This window comes from Protopterus annectens, chromosome 8.part0 (assembly GCF_019279795.1).
Source record: "Protopterus annectens isolate FY-2018-M chromosome 8.part0, PAN1.0, whole genome shotgun sequence".
Taxonomy (NCBI): domain Eukaryota; kingdom Metazoa; phylum Chordata; order Ceratodontiformes; family Protopteridae; genus Protopterus; species Protopterus annectens.
The window spans coordinates 1,164,979,421-1,164,996,403 of record NC_056741.1 but is presented as its reverse complement, the minus strand read 5'-3'; the positions used below and the strand labels follow the sequence as shown (position 1 = coordinate 1,164,996,403).

At 42.3% G+C, this 16,983-nt stretch overlaps 1 protein-coding gene across 1 annotated transcript in view; it reads right to left on the bottom strand.

The window, feature by feature from the left end:
- Positions 1-16,983, bottom strand: part of WDR90 (WD repeat domain 90) — a 1,773,335-nt gene that overhangs the window by 1,372,024 nt on the left and 384,328 nt on the right. The window contains exon 11 of the mRNA XM_044079383.1: positions 16,166-16,234. Coding sequence (XP_043935318.1) covers positions 16,166-16,234 — 69 coding nt within the window. The remainder of the gene's footprint in view (positions 1-16,165; positions 16,235-16,983) is intronic.

Genomic DNA, 16,983 nt, shown 5'->3' with positions numbered 1-16,983 from the left:
ATCTGCTTACCAGCATTCTGCTGCAGCAAATTTTGTTTTTTGACAAAACTGGACAAAGATCATAGGAAGTTACAAGACTACTGGCCATGAGGCCTTTCCAAGCCTAGCCAAAGTTTTGCACCCATGTTTCCAAGGTCAGCACCTATCCTCTCTGTCAAGCAGGTACATAGAAAATATTCCCCTGGGATCCCACCTATTACCAATCCAGTCATCTAGGTTACACTTGAACAAGGACAAAGAAGTACTCTGCTTAACATGGAGAGGGAGTCTATTCCACAAATGGGGGAATCTCTGGGAAACATATCTGTCCCACCAGCAGGTCCTATTAATGTCACATGCTAGGTTTAGGTCCCGAGTGAGCATGACACATGTGGTGTTTGATTTGCGGATATGCAGCATTTCCAGTAGGGTGGGGTTGGAGATGGCTTTAAATGCCAGACAGAGGTCCCCTCTGAGCAGTCTATATGAGACTGAGTAAAGTGAGAGGGACATAAGGCTATCCTCACAGGATAGGTGTTGGAGATCCTGAATTCTTCTAGTCAGGAACCTCTGGCAGCAAAAAATCCCTTGGAAAATGTAGAGGAGGAAGACTGAAAAATCTGAGTGTCACTGAAGAAGCTTACCTCTCTCATCCCAATTTCTGACAATATCCACAGCAGGAGGTCCAAAAACAAAATCTTTATCCAAAGGGGAATTCAAAATTTAATTTTTGACATCTTCTTGAAGGTTCTGAGAACACAGCCAGGGAGATCTCCTCAAAACAGTACCAGTGGGAACTGCCCTGGAATCAGTATCTAAAGAGCCACATGCACCCTTCAAACAATGATTAGTGACCTGAGAAATAAGACTATACAAAGGAGATTTTTCATCCTAATAGGAAACTGCAGCTAAAAGATTCCTCATACTTTTCACAGTCTGTCAGTATAAACTTTAACATATGAGCCTGGCAGTTCAGAATTTTAAATCAAAGCTGCAGCAGCATACATTTTTCCTAAACTTATCAACAGCTTTACCCATCCTTGTCTAAACAAGAAGGATTAGAATGAAAATGCTTAGCAACAAGTAGATTAACTAAAGCTATAGCTACTGTGTCATGTCCATGATTACTGTATAAAACATTGAAAGGCTGGATTTTCCAAGATGGCTGCAAACAGATCAACAGCCTAACTTCAGTTATCTCAGTGTGAAAAAAGAAAGTGAAAGACAAGGGCCAGGAACTTTGTCAGTTTTAGTAAATTCAGTTATCGGCTAATAAGTACACTCCTTGGATGCCAGCAAAGAAGAAACTGAGAGAGCCTAAAAGAAAATCATCTAGTAAAAGTGAAGAGAAAACACTGACCAGGAAGAATTCTTTAGCTGTTAAGGAAAAAGCAGCTCAAGATCCAGCTCTGGTGAAAGACATGGCTTCTAGTAATCTAGATGAACAAAATAAGTAAAATATGCTTAGAGTTGATTAAAATAAACAAAACACTGAAGGAGTATATCAGCTCAATTAACAGACCATAAAAATGGAGGAAGCTTTAAACAGATATTCAGAAGAGCTGATAAAACTGCAAAAATTGCAGGTAGAAATGAAGAGGAATCTGTCCAAGAAGAGATGTTTCAAAAACTAACAGAATTGGGACATAACACATAGGTAAAATCTTAGATTTTCTGCTATACCACAGAAACTAGAAGGAAGAGACTGTATTAATTTTATGAAGGCACAAATAAGCAAATGGATTGGTATTCCACAGCAGCAACAGTTAATTGAAAGAGCACACCGTGTGTGTATGCTACAAATCTGGGCATGAGAAAGTAACCAAGACCTGTATTAGTAAAGTTACACTCCTAACAGCAAAACGAGGCAAAAGGGCAAAGTATTAAAAGATGGAGACAGTAGAGTCTTTGTGGAAAATGGTTATTCACTGGAATGTTGAGAGGCAGGTGTTAGATTCAAGCTGCTTCATCCACCTGCCTTTGGAATATTTTACCTGGAAGATCAAAGGTATTTTTTGATGTAGAACAGGACAAGGAGTAAATACAAAAGTTTGTCCATCAAAAGTGAGCCATCAAGCAGGAGGGGACTCTAGATCTCATTATTCTGAAAACAAAGCAAATGGAGAGACTTTGCCACTGTTCCAAAGGAAAAAGAGAAAGAGGAAAGCACAGGAGTTGACTAGAAGAATCTGGTGTACTTTGGAACTGAATAATAAAAATGGAGCACCAAGGTTGCGAGCCCACAGTAATATTTAATGAATATAAAATAATAAAACAATATTGTTAAGCGCTTTCATCAACAAGTATGACTTCTTCAGAACAAAGAAATGTTCAAAAATCAAGTTTAAATATACCATATCAGTCAGTCATTGGTTCTAGTCCAGCCAATACTGCCAGCAAGAAATCTCTGCTCATGAATATATGAATATTTGAAACTAAAACATTTTTTAACACAGTTAAAATTAAGACATTGAGTTCAAAAGTCCCATTGACCACAAAAATGTTTTAGTTTCAAATATTCATATATTCATGAGCAGAGATTTCTTGCTGGCAGTATTGGCTGGACTAGAACCAATGACTGACTGATATGGTATATTTAAACTTGATTTTTGAACATTTCTTTGTTCTGAAGAAGTCATACTTGTTGATGAAAGCGCTTAACAATATTGTTTTATTATTTTATATTCATTAAATACTGTGCCTAAACCTTGGTACATTTTATTATTTAGTTTTATTCAGAGCACTATTTGCACTACTTATTTGGATTTTGTACTTTGGAACTGAACTGGGATCTGAAGTTGGGAGATAAAGATGAACAGAAGACCAGCAACGAGGAAACTCATGAATAAACATGAGACTGCAAAGCATCAATCTCATTTGTGAAATATGTCTGTATAAGAAAAAGTGGAAAGAGTGGACTTCCTTTGACTTTGTTAAACTAGTAGGGAGCTGAAAGGCATTTGCCTCACTTCATATCATTAATGTTTGGAAGGACACTAAGGGGAGGGGAAGAGGAAAGAAAAAGGTAACTAAATAAAAATACTTCTGTCCATAATAGTACTTCTATGAGACTTTTAATGATATAAATTGCATGTTTTATACTAAAGCATTTTAGTTGTTCTTGTACGTGACAAAGATACTAAAGTAAACAAATGCCCTTTTTTTCATTCATTTTTAGAATTAAGAAGTGTAGGCATTACAATGCAAAAAAAAAAAAAAAAAAGTACCCAAAAGCGTGTTTAAGTTAGTAGTCTGTAATCTTGGTTTGAAGTGAAAGATGGGGTGCAAAAGTAGAGAGATCATAATATATGTAGAACAGAGATGTTTTTTCTTACTTTTACATAAATTAATCTCTGGATTAAGACCCTTGGCTTAACCTAAAAACATGTTTTAAGGAGAAACAAATAAGAGAACATTGAATATAGTGAAAAGTTTTCCTTTGGCAAGCAAAAAAAAGTTTCAGCTTGTCTTTCAAAGCCTGTACACCTAAGAACTATATTTATTTCTCTTAAGTTTCCATGGAGCCAAGCTGATCATAGGGCAATAAAAACTTAGAACACTGGTTTCTTTAAGGCTAAAAGTTATTTTTCTGAAAGCATGCAGTGACTCAAATTCAAGGATATAACTAGTATGGTAAGGGAATGAACATAAAAAAAGGACAGACACCAATTAGAGTAAGCAGAAGCACAGGCAATAACATGAAACTTAACATGAATAACTTCAAATTTCTGTGTTTGCAGCTATCTAGTTGGAGCAACTGTTCCTATTAGTTGGGTTAAACATCATTACTTCAAGATGCACATAATTTCATGTATTTGCTTTACGTTGACAAGTTAGGGAGATGCTCTGGAAGTGTTTTTGTTTTGAGTTTTCATTAATTCAAAAAATCTTGTAAATGTAACACAGGTTCCGATGTTGATGATTAAAAAAAACTGTACACAGGATTAACCTGCCACATATCAGTAGGTGCAAATATCACAAAAGTTGGAAATAGACATTTAAAAAATCATATATAATAGCTAGGAATAACGACTTCTTATCACAATGGCAACACTTTCCATATTATATTAGAATGTGAACAGTCTCACAGGTATAAACAACAATGAAAAAATATTTAATTATATTAAGAAATACAGTATAAACAAAAATGAAATAATATTTAATTGTATTACAACATACAGAGTGCAAATAACAATGCTATAGGAGACACATTTGGAAAGAACTGAGCATGTGAATTTGATAAACAAAGGGTTTCAGGATGGATATTCAGCAGAATATCAGGGGCAAAGGAAAAGAGGAGTACTTGTACTAATTGCTAGAGGAGCTCCAACAGTGACAGACGAGGAACAAAAATAATAATGGCAGATTTGTGGCGGTAAAGGGGTACTGGTAAGCGATACGGATTACGCTGGCATGTATTTATATTCCTTCTAAACTGCTATTATGGAGGTTACAAATTTTTGAGGAGAAATTATCAGTTTTCATCCCGGAATATTACTTATTGCTGGGGAATGGAATTTGATTTACAGCAATGAGGATGTATGTAGGGGCCCTAGAAGGGAAATATAACAAAAGAGGGTAGATTTCTGAAAAAATACATGAACATATTTGGTAGAGAAGACATGAATTCAGTAGTAGGAACTTTGAGATAATTTATATATTATTCCCCAAGGTACAATACAATAACTGGGCTAGACTGGACAGAAAGCAAATTTCACAGGAAAATCTGCATCTAACTGAAAAGTTTGACATGCATACAATAACTACTTCACATCATGTGTCAATAGTTACTAAGATGACACTGCAGGGTAATGAAGTAAAGATGGAAAAACTGGTGCTTCCCCACCTACTTGTCAAGAGAAATGTAAGGAATAGGTAATGGAAATTATTTGGGAGTTATTAGGGAAGACAAAAAGTATACATACACCACAGGACTGCTCTTGCAAGTAAGGCAACAGTGCAGGGCTAAAATTCAAAGCTCAAACAAAACAGCCAGCACTCCATGTCAGCAATAAAAATACACTTTACTAATACTTAATAGAAAGCATATGGAGGCATTTAATGAGCAAGGCAAACTGGTTTCAGCCAAAAGCCTTCTTCAGAGCTAAAATCAATAAACAAGTAAATTATACCACATTAAATCATTTATATATTTATGGACAGATCTAATTTATATAGTAGACTTGCCATTTTGCTGACTTTCAGATGAGTGAGACCACATTGCCGAAAATTTGAAATAATGAACTCCTGAAACATCATATTTTCCCTCCAGAAAACTAACCACTTGGCCACCATGGTGGACTTTGCCCTTTTCTCCACTGCAGTGCAATCTCGTAGTTGCTATATTTAGCTGGGGGGGGGGGTAATTGTTGGTGGACACGTGGTTAGTTTCCCAGAGAGAAAATAGAATGTTCCAAGAGTTTGTTATTTTAAGTTTTCTGCAATGACCTCGATCATCTGAAAGTAGACTATATAAAGTATATCCATGTGTATATATACTCATCCCCCACCCCCACGATTAAAGAGATGCCTCTACATGCCATGCTTTTTAAGTATTAAGAAAGTGTATTTTTATTGTTGATGTGGAGTGCTTGCTGACCATTTTGTTTTTTAAAGACAGAAAGTACTCTAGATGTTAGAGAGAGTGACTGGGATAAAATGAAAGTGGAGTTTAAAAAGTGGGTTGCGATAAAAGAAAGAGAGATATGGTCAAGTAGTAGCAATAATTACTTAAAAGGAGCTGACAAAGATTAAATGTATTGCAGAATAAGGGAATCTCATAGGCACAAATGCAGAGTGCTCAAGAGAAAATATGGCAGCATCTGGATAAAATGCATGAATTTGGAAATATTACCGTTAAGCAACTGTTTTTTTTTTTTTTTGGTAATAAGTCCAGAGCACAAAAACTTTTAGCACAATGACTTGGGCAACAAAGTAGCAATGACTGTTTCCAAACATAGGGAGCCTATAACAAGAAAAATAACCAGAGATCCTGTAGTGGTATTAGAGATATTTTGAAATTGTTATGAGAATTTGTATAAAACAGAGAAGTGGAGAAATCAAGAGACAGCACAAGTGGGCATATTTATCAATGACTTAAATAAGCCAAGGTTAGAGGTATAGAGGCAGTCCCCAGGTTAAGGATGAGATCTGTTTTTTAGTCTGTCCTCAAGTCGAAACACGTACATATGGTTCTTATTAAATGTCACTTAGTCAAATGTTTGCCTCAGTCTAGTATATATTTTACTTTTCTTTGCACAGAAAGCACTTTAGAAACACTTCCAAAAAAAAAATTCTTAAACATAATACTACAGACTGTAGCTATGATTCCTTTCTTCCTATGAGCTATGCTTCCTTACTTCCTACCAACAAAGCTGGTTTAAGACATCTTGTTATTAAATGCAGTGCTTATGAGGACTTTTTACACACACACACACACACACACACACACACACACACACACACACACACACACACACACACACACACACACACCATATCTCTCAGCTGTACAGATTTTTACCTATTTTTGGTCCATTTTTCATAAAAGTGTGGTTGTTTAGCAAAATTAGTGGCAAATCATTAAAGAGTGAGTTAGAAAATAATGTCAGATTTTGAGTTTCAGAATGCATGCCCTTCAGAAAATTCATGCTAATGTAAAACCTGTTATTCTGTTAACTTTCTAAGTTTGTAAAAGCAATATTTATTAAAATTGTCCCTATTTTGGGCATTTGTCCCACTTTTCTTTATGGCTTTGCCCAAATTTCTTGCTCTAAAAGGTTTAGAGGTATGACACACACACACACACACACACACACACACACACACACACACACACACACACACACACACACACACAAAACTCTACTTTACCTATTCCATAACTAACCCCCTTCCCCTGATGCAACCACCCACCTCTTAACTGCTGCCAAGGGATCACTCCCTCACTCTCACTCAGTCTCTCTCTCTCTCTCTCATATACACACAATCTCTTCCTCATTCATACCTGCATTCACTCACACATCGCTCTCCCCCTTCTGATCTTGCTCACATACAGTCTCTTCCTCATTCATACCTGCATTCACTCACACATCACTCACCCTTCCGCTCTCTCATATACACAGTCACTTCCTCATTCATACCTGCATTTATTCACAGAACCTTCTCACTCTCTCCCAATCACACACACACAAACTTCCTCTTCATACATGCATTCACTGACACATTGCTCTCTCTCTCTCTCTCTCTCTCTCTCACACACAGACAGACTTGGGCAGCTTTAACAATTTTAATTTTTTTTACATTATTTCCGACATGGTGGCAGCCAGTTCGTATCTATGGGTTGTCCGCATGTCGGATGTCTGTAACCCAGGGACTGCCTGCATGGGGCTCAACCTCCCAGACAAGGTCAATGTTTTGGAGGGTGGGTTCGGCATAATGGTCAAGGTCTTCACCTTATAGACACAAGGTACAGGGTTTGATTTTTAAACTTGAGTTATTTGGCTAGGCTTAAAATGGGCCTTCAGGATAGCTAGTCTAGTATTCACCTATGAACACAGTTAAGAGATTAGATAAAAATGGTGATATATGACCAATCTGCAGGAAAGTCCAAGAATAGATGGTATTCTGGTGGAAGTTTGGAAGCTAGGGGGAGGAAGTGATAAAGATCTGGAAGGTTTTGTTTAACAGTATCTTAAAAGAAGGGAAAGAACCAATATCCCGGAAAAAAGCTGCAATACCTAAAGATGATAAAGGCCCATCAGATCCAGCTTCATGTAGGACCATTTCAATTTTAAACCATGATTAGAAAGTGTTTATATCTATAATGGCTAAGAGAATGGAAAAAGTGTTTTCAAAATTGATAGATATGGATCAATGTGTTTTGTGGAAAGGAGGCAAGCATTTAAGATTAATAGAACAATGATGTTCCACAGGGAAGCATAATGTAAGAAAATACTACCATGGTTGGTGGATCTTGATGCAGAAAAAGTAACTGAAAGAGTGAGCTCGGATTTTATAAGTAGGTCAATTGAAGCATTTGCATTCCCTAATAAAATAAAATAATTTAGCAGTATATATGAGGGATCAGGGGCAAAAATCAAAGTGGGAGGGTTCCTCTCTCTGATAAATTGTCTGAACAGAGAAACCAGGCAAGGTTGTCTTCGTTCCTCTTTGTTATTTGCATTATAATTAGGATCAATGGCAAAAAAAAAGGGACTCAAAATTTCAAGGATATAAACTACTGGTATGGTATTCAGGAAATGTTGGCTTAATTTACAGATGATATTGTTTTGTACCAGACAGAACCAGAAAAGGACATCAGTGTTATGAAACATTCTGAGACAGTACGGGTTTTTTGGTATATAAAATTAATGAAGATAAAACAAGGGCTATAGCTGTAAACTATATTCTCACACATACATTACTTCAGCAATACCCATACTTATGGGGGCATATTAAAATTAAGTATTTAAGAGTGTGGGTTAAAAAGGATTCTGTTATTGTCAGCTAAAGATACGTAGAAAGAGATGACTAAACAAAAGATAATACAAACACTGGAAAACTGGAAGATCTGAAGTAGGCAGACTTCATTTGTCTGCAACCTGTGGGTATCGGATCCGACCTCGGATCCGAGCCGGCATTTCAAAAGCTTAGGCTCCGAGCTCCTAGCTCCTCCCTCTACCCATAACCCCTTGCCAATCCCTGACTGACCTCAGATTTCGTTTGCCGCTTTCAAGTTGCGACGGATTCCTAGAGCTCCTAGTGCAGATAAGTTTTCTGACAGGAAAATTTTGAAAAACTTTAACTTTTTTAATTTAATTAGTTAGAGGTGTTTGTGTTAGGCTTTCCTCTCGCTATTCTTTTAATTTTTTCTCGGGTTTTGCGTAGTTTGTGTGTGTGTGTGTGTTTTTAGGCCTGTTAGGGCTTAACATGTCTGAAGTCCATAAGGCAGTATTCTCTAAATGTACCGAGTGTGGCCATAAGCTGTCCCCAGCGGATGGCCACACTCGTCATCTTGGGGTTGAACACCTGTCATCTGGTTGTACCATTTGTGCAGGGTTCAACCCCGAGCTGAGGAAGCGGAGGTCGAAGCTGGTTCTGGCGGGACTTCTCCCTCCAGATACCGCTTCGGCTTCTGCCCCTTCTACACAGCAAACAGTTGCTGTGGGCTCTCCTCCACTGGCTGGGACTCAACCTCCCTCTAAGATGCCAGAGGAGAGAGTCTTCTAGGGAGCGAGAAAAGGAGAGGCACAGGGAGAGGCACCACAAGCGGAGGCTGAAACTTCTAGTTCGGCTCCTCCATCCAAGCGGGCCTCTCCTGTGCCTTCTAGCTTTCCTCCTCCTCGGCTCCACTCCCCTCGGTTCTCTCCTGGGCCCGAGGAGGAGGAGGCTAGCCCTTCAGCGAGGCCCCCAAGGCGGCCCACTAGATCCGGCTCGGTGGCCTGGACTAGATCCACCTTTTCCATGAGTGAAGCAGACATGGACCGGATGATGAGGAGATTCATCCAGGCCCAAATGCAAATGGGAGTTCTCTAGCCCCCATCCGGGAGGGCTTGACCCCTTTTTAGCCTTGGCTCCTTCTCCGACCCACACCATGGGTTGGAGCTGTCGGCCGGGCAGAGTAGGATCCGGGGTGGGTCGGATCCGATGGTCGGCGCACCTCGGATCCGTCCCATCCCTTGAGTGCTTGGTACTGGACCCGACCTCTCGGAGCCGAGGACCGAGCCTCGGATCCGAGGGAGCTGGTGTGTCTTCGGCTCCGTCTAGGTTGGAGCACACGGTCTCGGATCCGGCGGTCTCGGCTCCGGCTCCGATCCGTGCGTCGGATCCGAGTGGGGTCGGCTCTGGGGTTTAGAAGCTGGCTCCCCTCGGCCTTCGGCGTAGTGGAAAGGGCACTGTTGAGGACTACCGGACCCCGGTCCCTGCCGCGGCTCCATCCCGGCTCCCTTGCAGTTGGGCCAGGCCCCACCAGCCGGTCCCAGGGACAGCCCGCCTCGATGTCCCAAGTAGTTCCCTTGGAACATCCAGCTGCGGAAGAGTACTCGTCGGACAGCCCCGAAGAAGTACCTCGGGCGTAAGTGCAAAGGAGGCACATGGACTCCCTGAGTCCGTTACGAAGACGCAGACCTGGATGAAGGGAAGGCTCCCCAAGGTCACCCCTGAGGGCGTCTCATTTGGAGACATTATGGAAATGTTGAGGATCGGGGGGGGTCTGCCCCCAAGGCCTCCTCAGGCGAGTCTGTGTTCTTGGAGGCATTCGAGGCGGGCCCATCTACCTCTTGGGTTTCGCCTCCTGCCGATCCTCAGGTGGACCTTATATCCATCAGGCGTGGAAGGATCCGGACACCGTTGAGCCTGTACCAAGCGTCCTGACCGTATCCTTTCCCCTCCGGACCGCACTCACTGGAGCAAAGGCCCCCAGTAGATGCCATGATGATGGCTGCAGCCACTAAGAGGAATTGGCCCAGGAGAGTCCCTCTATGCATCCTCCGGGCAAGAAGTCCCGCTCGATGGATCGCATTGGGAAGCGAGTTTTCAGTTCAGCAACCTTCTCTTTGAGGCGCTGAACTACATAGCACTGCGTCATCAGGATGCAGCGGGATCTGATTAAAGAATACGCTGCATCTCCCCAGAGTCCATGTCGGGTGAGGATAAGCAGGTATACTCCACCCGAATGGCCACTCTTAGAGCAGTTTCTAACACATCTATACGGCTGCTTTCTCACGCTACCGAGGGAGCCGCTAGAGCCAGCGGAGCAGGCCTAGTCATGAGGCGGCAGGCCTGGCTCCGCGACTGTGATTTCAGAGCCCTTCAAGGCAACTTCGCGAATGCCCCTTGATGGTTCTGCCTTGTTTGGCAAAACTGTTCGCGAAACATTAGTCCAGAGCGAGAAGGGCGGAAGGCGCTGTCTGCCGTCGAGTCCGCTTCTCAGCTCCCCAGAGGTCCTTCTCGAAGAACCAAAAGGGACAGAAGAAGATGTGGTTCCGGAAGTCGCAGCAGTCCCAACCTGCTCCGGATAACCAGTCCTTCCGTGGCAGAGGAGGACGGGAGGTCGCCGTCCTAGAGGCAGGGGGGCTCCTAGCAACTTTGGGTCCAGAGAACCTTTCTCTGATAGACCCACGCAGCAGCCCTGAAGGGTTGCCCGGCTGTCTGTCTCTGGAGGCAGTCGGGGGGCGTTTTTCGAGGCACCTAACTTCTTGGGAGTCCATCACAACAGACCGTTGGGTGCTTCGCGTGATATCCAGAGGTTATACAATTCCCCTATACAAAGTTCCCAGATCTCGCAGCCTCCCAGATGTTCCACCCGACCAAAGGGAGGCAGCAGCTATCGAAATCGGACAGCTGCTAGAAAAAAGAGCTATCCAGTGTGTCCCCCAGATCAAACTGGGTCAGGGTTTTACTCCAGGTTCTTTTTAGTGCCAAAGAAAATGGGGGACTTAAGACCGATCTTTCCCTGCTGAACCTGTCAGTAACCAAGCAAAAGTTCCGGATGGTCACCCTTCAATCTATACTCCCCCTCTTGTGGGAGAACGACTGGATGTGCTCCATCGACCTCAAGGACGCGTACTACCACATTCGCATGGACAGACGGTCCAGGAGGTTTCTTCGCTTCCGGCTGGGAGCCAGTCATTATCAGTTCAGGGTCCTTCCCTTTGGTCTCACCTCAGCCCCCAGGGTGTTCACCAAGGTTTTAGCTGTTGTAGCGGCCCACCTGAGGCTCCAGGGATTACAGGTCTTTCCGTACCTGGACGACTGGCTCCTAACGGTATCATCAAGGCATCTTCTGTGCTCAGCCAGGGACTACTTCCTTCGTATAGCCCCAAGGCTGGGCATCACTGTCAACTGGGAGAAATCTTTACTGCACCCCACACAAGTTATAGATTTCATAGGAGGAAGACTAAACACCAGGTCAATGCGAGCCTTCCTCACCCCAGACAGAATTTCCAACCTGAAGTGTCATGTCGCAGCGGTCCTGCAACCATTTCCAACAGCAGCTTCAGTCCTGAGGGCCCTAGGTTCGATGGCGGCAGCTATCCCGCTTCTTATTCATGCGCGCCTACGCATGAGGGTTCTTCAATGGACCCTTCAAGTTCAGTGGTCCCCTCTCTGTTCCTCTCTCAACACTCCGATAGCAGTCAGCAAAGCATGCAAGGATTCCCTTCTTTGGTGGCTTCGATCTCCGGAGCCTCTGACAGGGAGACCTTTTTATGCAGCATTTCCCCGAGCCACAGTGACCACGGACGCTTCTTGCCTCGGGTGGGGGGCATTCTGCGGGGAAGGTTGTCCAAGGCACGTGGAACTCCACAGAGACTTCGTTGCATATAAACGTCCTGGAAATGAGGGCGGTGCTCCTAGCGTTGCAAGCACTTCACCACGTTCTTCCTTCAGGGACTATTGCGATTCAGACAGACAACATGTCGGTAGTCTGGTACATCAAGAAACAGGGAGGAACCAGGTCCTATCCCCTTTGTCGAGAGGCCATGAGAGTCTGGGAATGGGCAATTTCCACCAAACGCTTTCTTGTAGCAACTCACATTCCGGGAAAATCCAACATCCTTGCGGACAAACTCAGTCGCACCATTCTTTCCCCTCACGAGTGGTCTCTCAATCCTCAGGTAGTGAAGAAGATTTTTGCCGTTTGGGGGCAACCCTGTTGCGATCTTTTGCCTCTCCCTCAAGCGCCAAATACGACAATTTCTTCGCTCTGCTTCCCCCACCAGGGGAATTCCCGAGAGATGCGCTGGTGCATGCTTGGCCTCCCGGTCACCTTTATGCCTACCCTCCACTACCTCTAATGCAGAGGCTTCTGCAGAAAGCCAACAGTTTGGGGAGCAGAATGATTCTCATTGCCCCGTTCTGGCCTCGTCAACCCTGGTTCCCCTTTGTATGGTCTCACAAAGTGAATCCACCCTGGATTCTGGATCCGACTCCGGATCTCATCTCCCATCCTCTGGGAATTTCGGTCCCCAATCTACGCACCCTGAAATTGACAGCTTGGCTGCTCCAGTTCCATCCTTGATTAGGACTCCTGGTATCTCGTCACCGGTCAAGGCCATTCTAGTGGCAGCTCATAAACCTTCCACTAGGCAGGTTTATCAGAGTAAATGGAAGAGATTCTCTATTTGGGCGGTCCAGAAAAGTTTGGATCCTTTTTCAGCACCTATGTCGGCAGTGCTGGATTTTTTAACAGACCTCTTTCATCAAGGGGCAAGTTCTTCCACGATTAAGGTACAATTGGCAGCCATCTCTCATTATCACATTGGTCATGAGACAGCTCCCCTCATGGCCAATTGTGCAAAACCTTTCTTAAAGGTATTTTTTTGTTGAGGCTTCCAGTCAAAGACATTGTACCACCTTGGGACCTATTTTTAGTTCTGCAAGCCCTTACTGCTCCTCCCTTCGAGCCTGCAGCGTCTACAGACCTGAAGTACCTTTCCTGGAAGACTGCCTTCTTAGTAGCTATCACTTCAGCCAGAAGAGTGTCTGAACTTCAGGCTCTATGCGTCAAGCCGCCTTACCTTTCCTTCTTTCCAGATAGGGTGTGCCTCAGGACCAATCCATCTTTTCTTCCAAAGGTCTCTTCAGAATCTAATATCAACCAATCAATCAACTTACCTGTGTTTTTTCCCAAGTACTCAAACAAAGGAGAATACAAACTGCATTCCTTGGATGTTCATAGACCATTACGATTTTATATTCACAGAACAGCTGGTCACAGGCAATCAGATCAGCTGTTCGTCTCCTTTGCTAAATTTGCTTTGGGTAAAGCAGTTTCTAAAGTCACACTATTGAGGTGGATTGCTAATTGTATTCTGCAGGCTTATGACACTTCAGGTAGACCTGCTCCTCAGAGGGTTACGGCTCATTCTACTAGGGCAGTCTCCACGTCAGCCGCCTTTAAGTCCCGTGTGTCAATGGATGATATCTGAGCGGCAGCCACTTGGGGCCTCCCCTCATACCTTTATTTCTCATTATAAGGTGGATGTTGTTTCCAGAGGAAGAGCATCCTTTGGCTCAGCGGTGCTCCGAAACATCCTTCCATGACGGCCGCCCAAGATTCAGGTAGCTGGGGACTCTGTCCCACAGGTTGCAGACAAATGAAGTCTGCCTACTTCAGATTTAGAAGTTATGTACTCACCATAACGTTCCATCTGAGTAGGTGACTTCATTTGGATCTAACAAATCCCCTCCATCCCCCTGACCTTTATACAGCGAGTATTTTTTTGCTTTGTTCAGGTACTGTTGTCAGTATTATATAGGCAAACTCAATCTGAGGTCAGTCAGGGATTGGCAAGGGGTTATGGGTAGAGGGAGGAGCTAGGAGCTCGGAGCCTAAGCTTTTGAAATGCCGGCTCGGATCCGAGGTCGGATCCGATACCCACAGGTTGCATCCAAATGAAGTCACCTACTCAGATGGAACGTTATGGTGAGTACATAACTTCTAATTCTTGCCTACAGATATAGACAGCAAGATACAAGCAGTAAAAATGTTTTAGTCCCTTTAGTTTAACCAAAGGTCAAATATATTTTTTTCTCAACCAGAAGTTATGCACAGTAATTAATAAAGAGTTGAAGGATTTTATCTGACAGGAGAAGAGAGCAAGAGTTTAGTGGGATAAGCTGATCTTGCCAATAAAACAAGGAGGTTTAGTATTACCTGATTTGAATGGATATTTTATAGATACACATTTAAGGCTCATACTAACAACACAAAACAGAAAGCTACAATTCAAAGTGGAAAGAGATGCTGATAAAGCAGGTGAGAACGTAATTCAAGAAATAAAGAAATAACTGGATTTTGGATGCAGACCCTCAGGGAAAATAACAGTCATACAAAATATTATATTCATTAAGAAGCAGAAAGTATACTAAGAACTAAGAGGAAAATAAAGAGATACACTTGGCAGACAAAAATAAGGACCTTTGTCAGGACCATGCAAGACCTGCAGGACAAATACGGCAAAACAGTGTCTTGAACACAACGCCCACCAACTTAGCTTTCCAGCTGTTCTCTTAGTCCCAGATGCTGCTTGATTATAGATTCTCCAAAGGGCTCCATATCAGGTTACACTAGATAGAACCATTCAATGGATGGGCCTCCCGTTTCCTTGGGAAGCTGACCTCAAGCAAATCACCCAGTGGTGCTCAACAGCTAGGGAACCAATGGGGGCGCTGCAGACAGTGGTTCTATGACCTTTCATATGTAAGGAAAATACTCCAGTCCCTATACGTGGGAGTGGCTTGTGTAATATCATCATGATATCGCTGCTGCCTCCCTGGTTAATAAGATAACCATGTGGCTCCACATCTCCACCAGAGATTGCAAAGATTGCTCCTTTCTTTTACACTATACTGGGAGGCTAGATGTCCCAGTAAATACATCCTTAATAGTAAGCATTAAATGCCTACCTATAAACACATATGAGGTTATACAAGCCAAAACAGACCTTTACTGCGAGACTTGTACTCAGGCTGCCAAACATACTTATCCAGTGTACCTCATTCTGGGTCTCAACTTTATGCTACTAACAATTCCACACTAAAAGGGTCTGTCACACATTCCATGTTATTTTTTTATTTTATTTTATTATTTTTATTTTGAATTTGCTAACCAGGTAGAGCACTGATGCCACTGGACACATTTCAGTTTTTAATTGTTAATCAATTTTAATTGCTATCCATGGCAAAATAATACAGAATCATATTAACTTAGCAAAAGAACTCCAACATTTAAGCCATTATGTCAGCTTCCTAGTTGAAACTATTACTAAGCTGCTAGTAAGTGTTCTATATTTTGCCCATTTGTTCCACATTATGAAAAACAGTATTATACATTTTGTAGATGGAAGGTTGAGAGTTACGCTGCCAGGCAAGTGGAACATAGGGTACACAAAACTCTGACAGTTGCCTGAATGACAGCAAAGACATGGGAAAAAATTGTTGGTTGTTTCACTGGTGATGTTCAACAGGCACAGAGAAGGAGACGAGACAGAAAAAAACTATTTAAAAAATCCTTGGCATTGTTCATCCACATGCACATGAAGTGCTGTAAAAATACAGAAGGATCATTAGCTACAAAACACAGCATAGCTCTGTAAATTGACAATACTTCCTTCCAAAAATGAGTAATGATTTCAGTCTTGGTTAGTATTTTAAATAAAACTGTTTCCAAAAAAATACTTACTGATTTATAGGTGCATCCTCCAAAACCTATAATATTCTTCAACTTCAAAATCGGATCTGGTTGTATACTCTGAAAGATTAAAGAATTTTTTTTAGAGTATTATTATCAGTTAATATGGTCTGCAGCAATTTTCTAAAACTGTGTGCCATTTTTTTTTTAACAATCAATCCTCATATAAATAAGCCTTCTCATTACTGTACCACCAGTCCTTGACAATTGCTTGTCGTGTCCACTTACTATACTTCCTCAGCTTAACATGAGAAACAGAGTTAAAGAGAACAGTAAAATAGCGATACTCCACAACTGGATAAGCAGTAGGAATCACTACCTCTGGAAACTGCATACATGCAAGCCATTTAAAGCAGTCTCTGCGTGCATCCCAAATCTCAGCACTGGATTAGGAACTAGATTTCTCTGCAGGTGACACACAAACTTAGAAAAAAAAAAGTTATGTACTCACCATAACATTCCATCTGTGCTGACCATTTTCATTCTTCCTCAACAAATGTGTTCAGATCCGACCCTGATTTGGCCACTTTTTCCAGTTCCTCCCTTACCTACAATGAATAGTCCCACTAAAATACCTCAGATCTTGTTTGCTCCCTTTTAAGCCTGTATAACATAAAAATAAGATGAAATACAGCATCTGAAGCTCATATAGAGTAACACTGGTTCAATCAGAATCTTCAGATCCTTCCAAACGTCATATTGGTAGGGGGGTTGGACAGAGGACAGTTGAGGAATAATGAAAATGGACAACACAGATGGAATGTTATTGTGACTACATAACTTTATCGGATGTTGTCGCCTGCATTTGT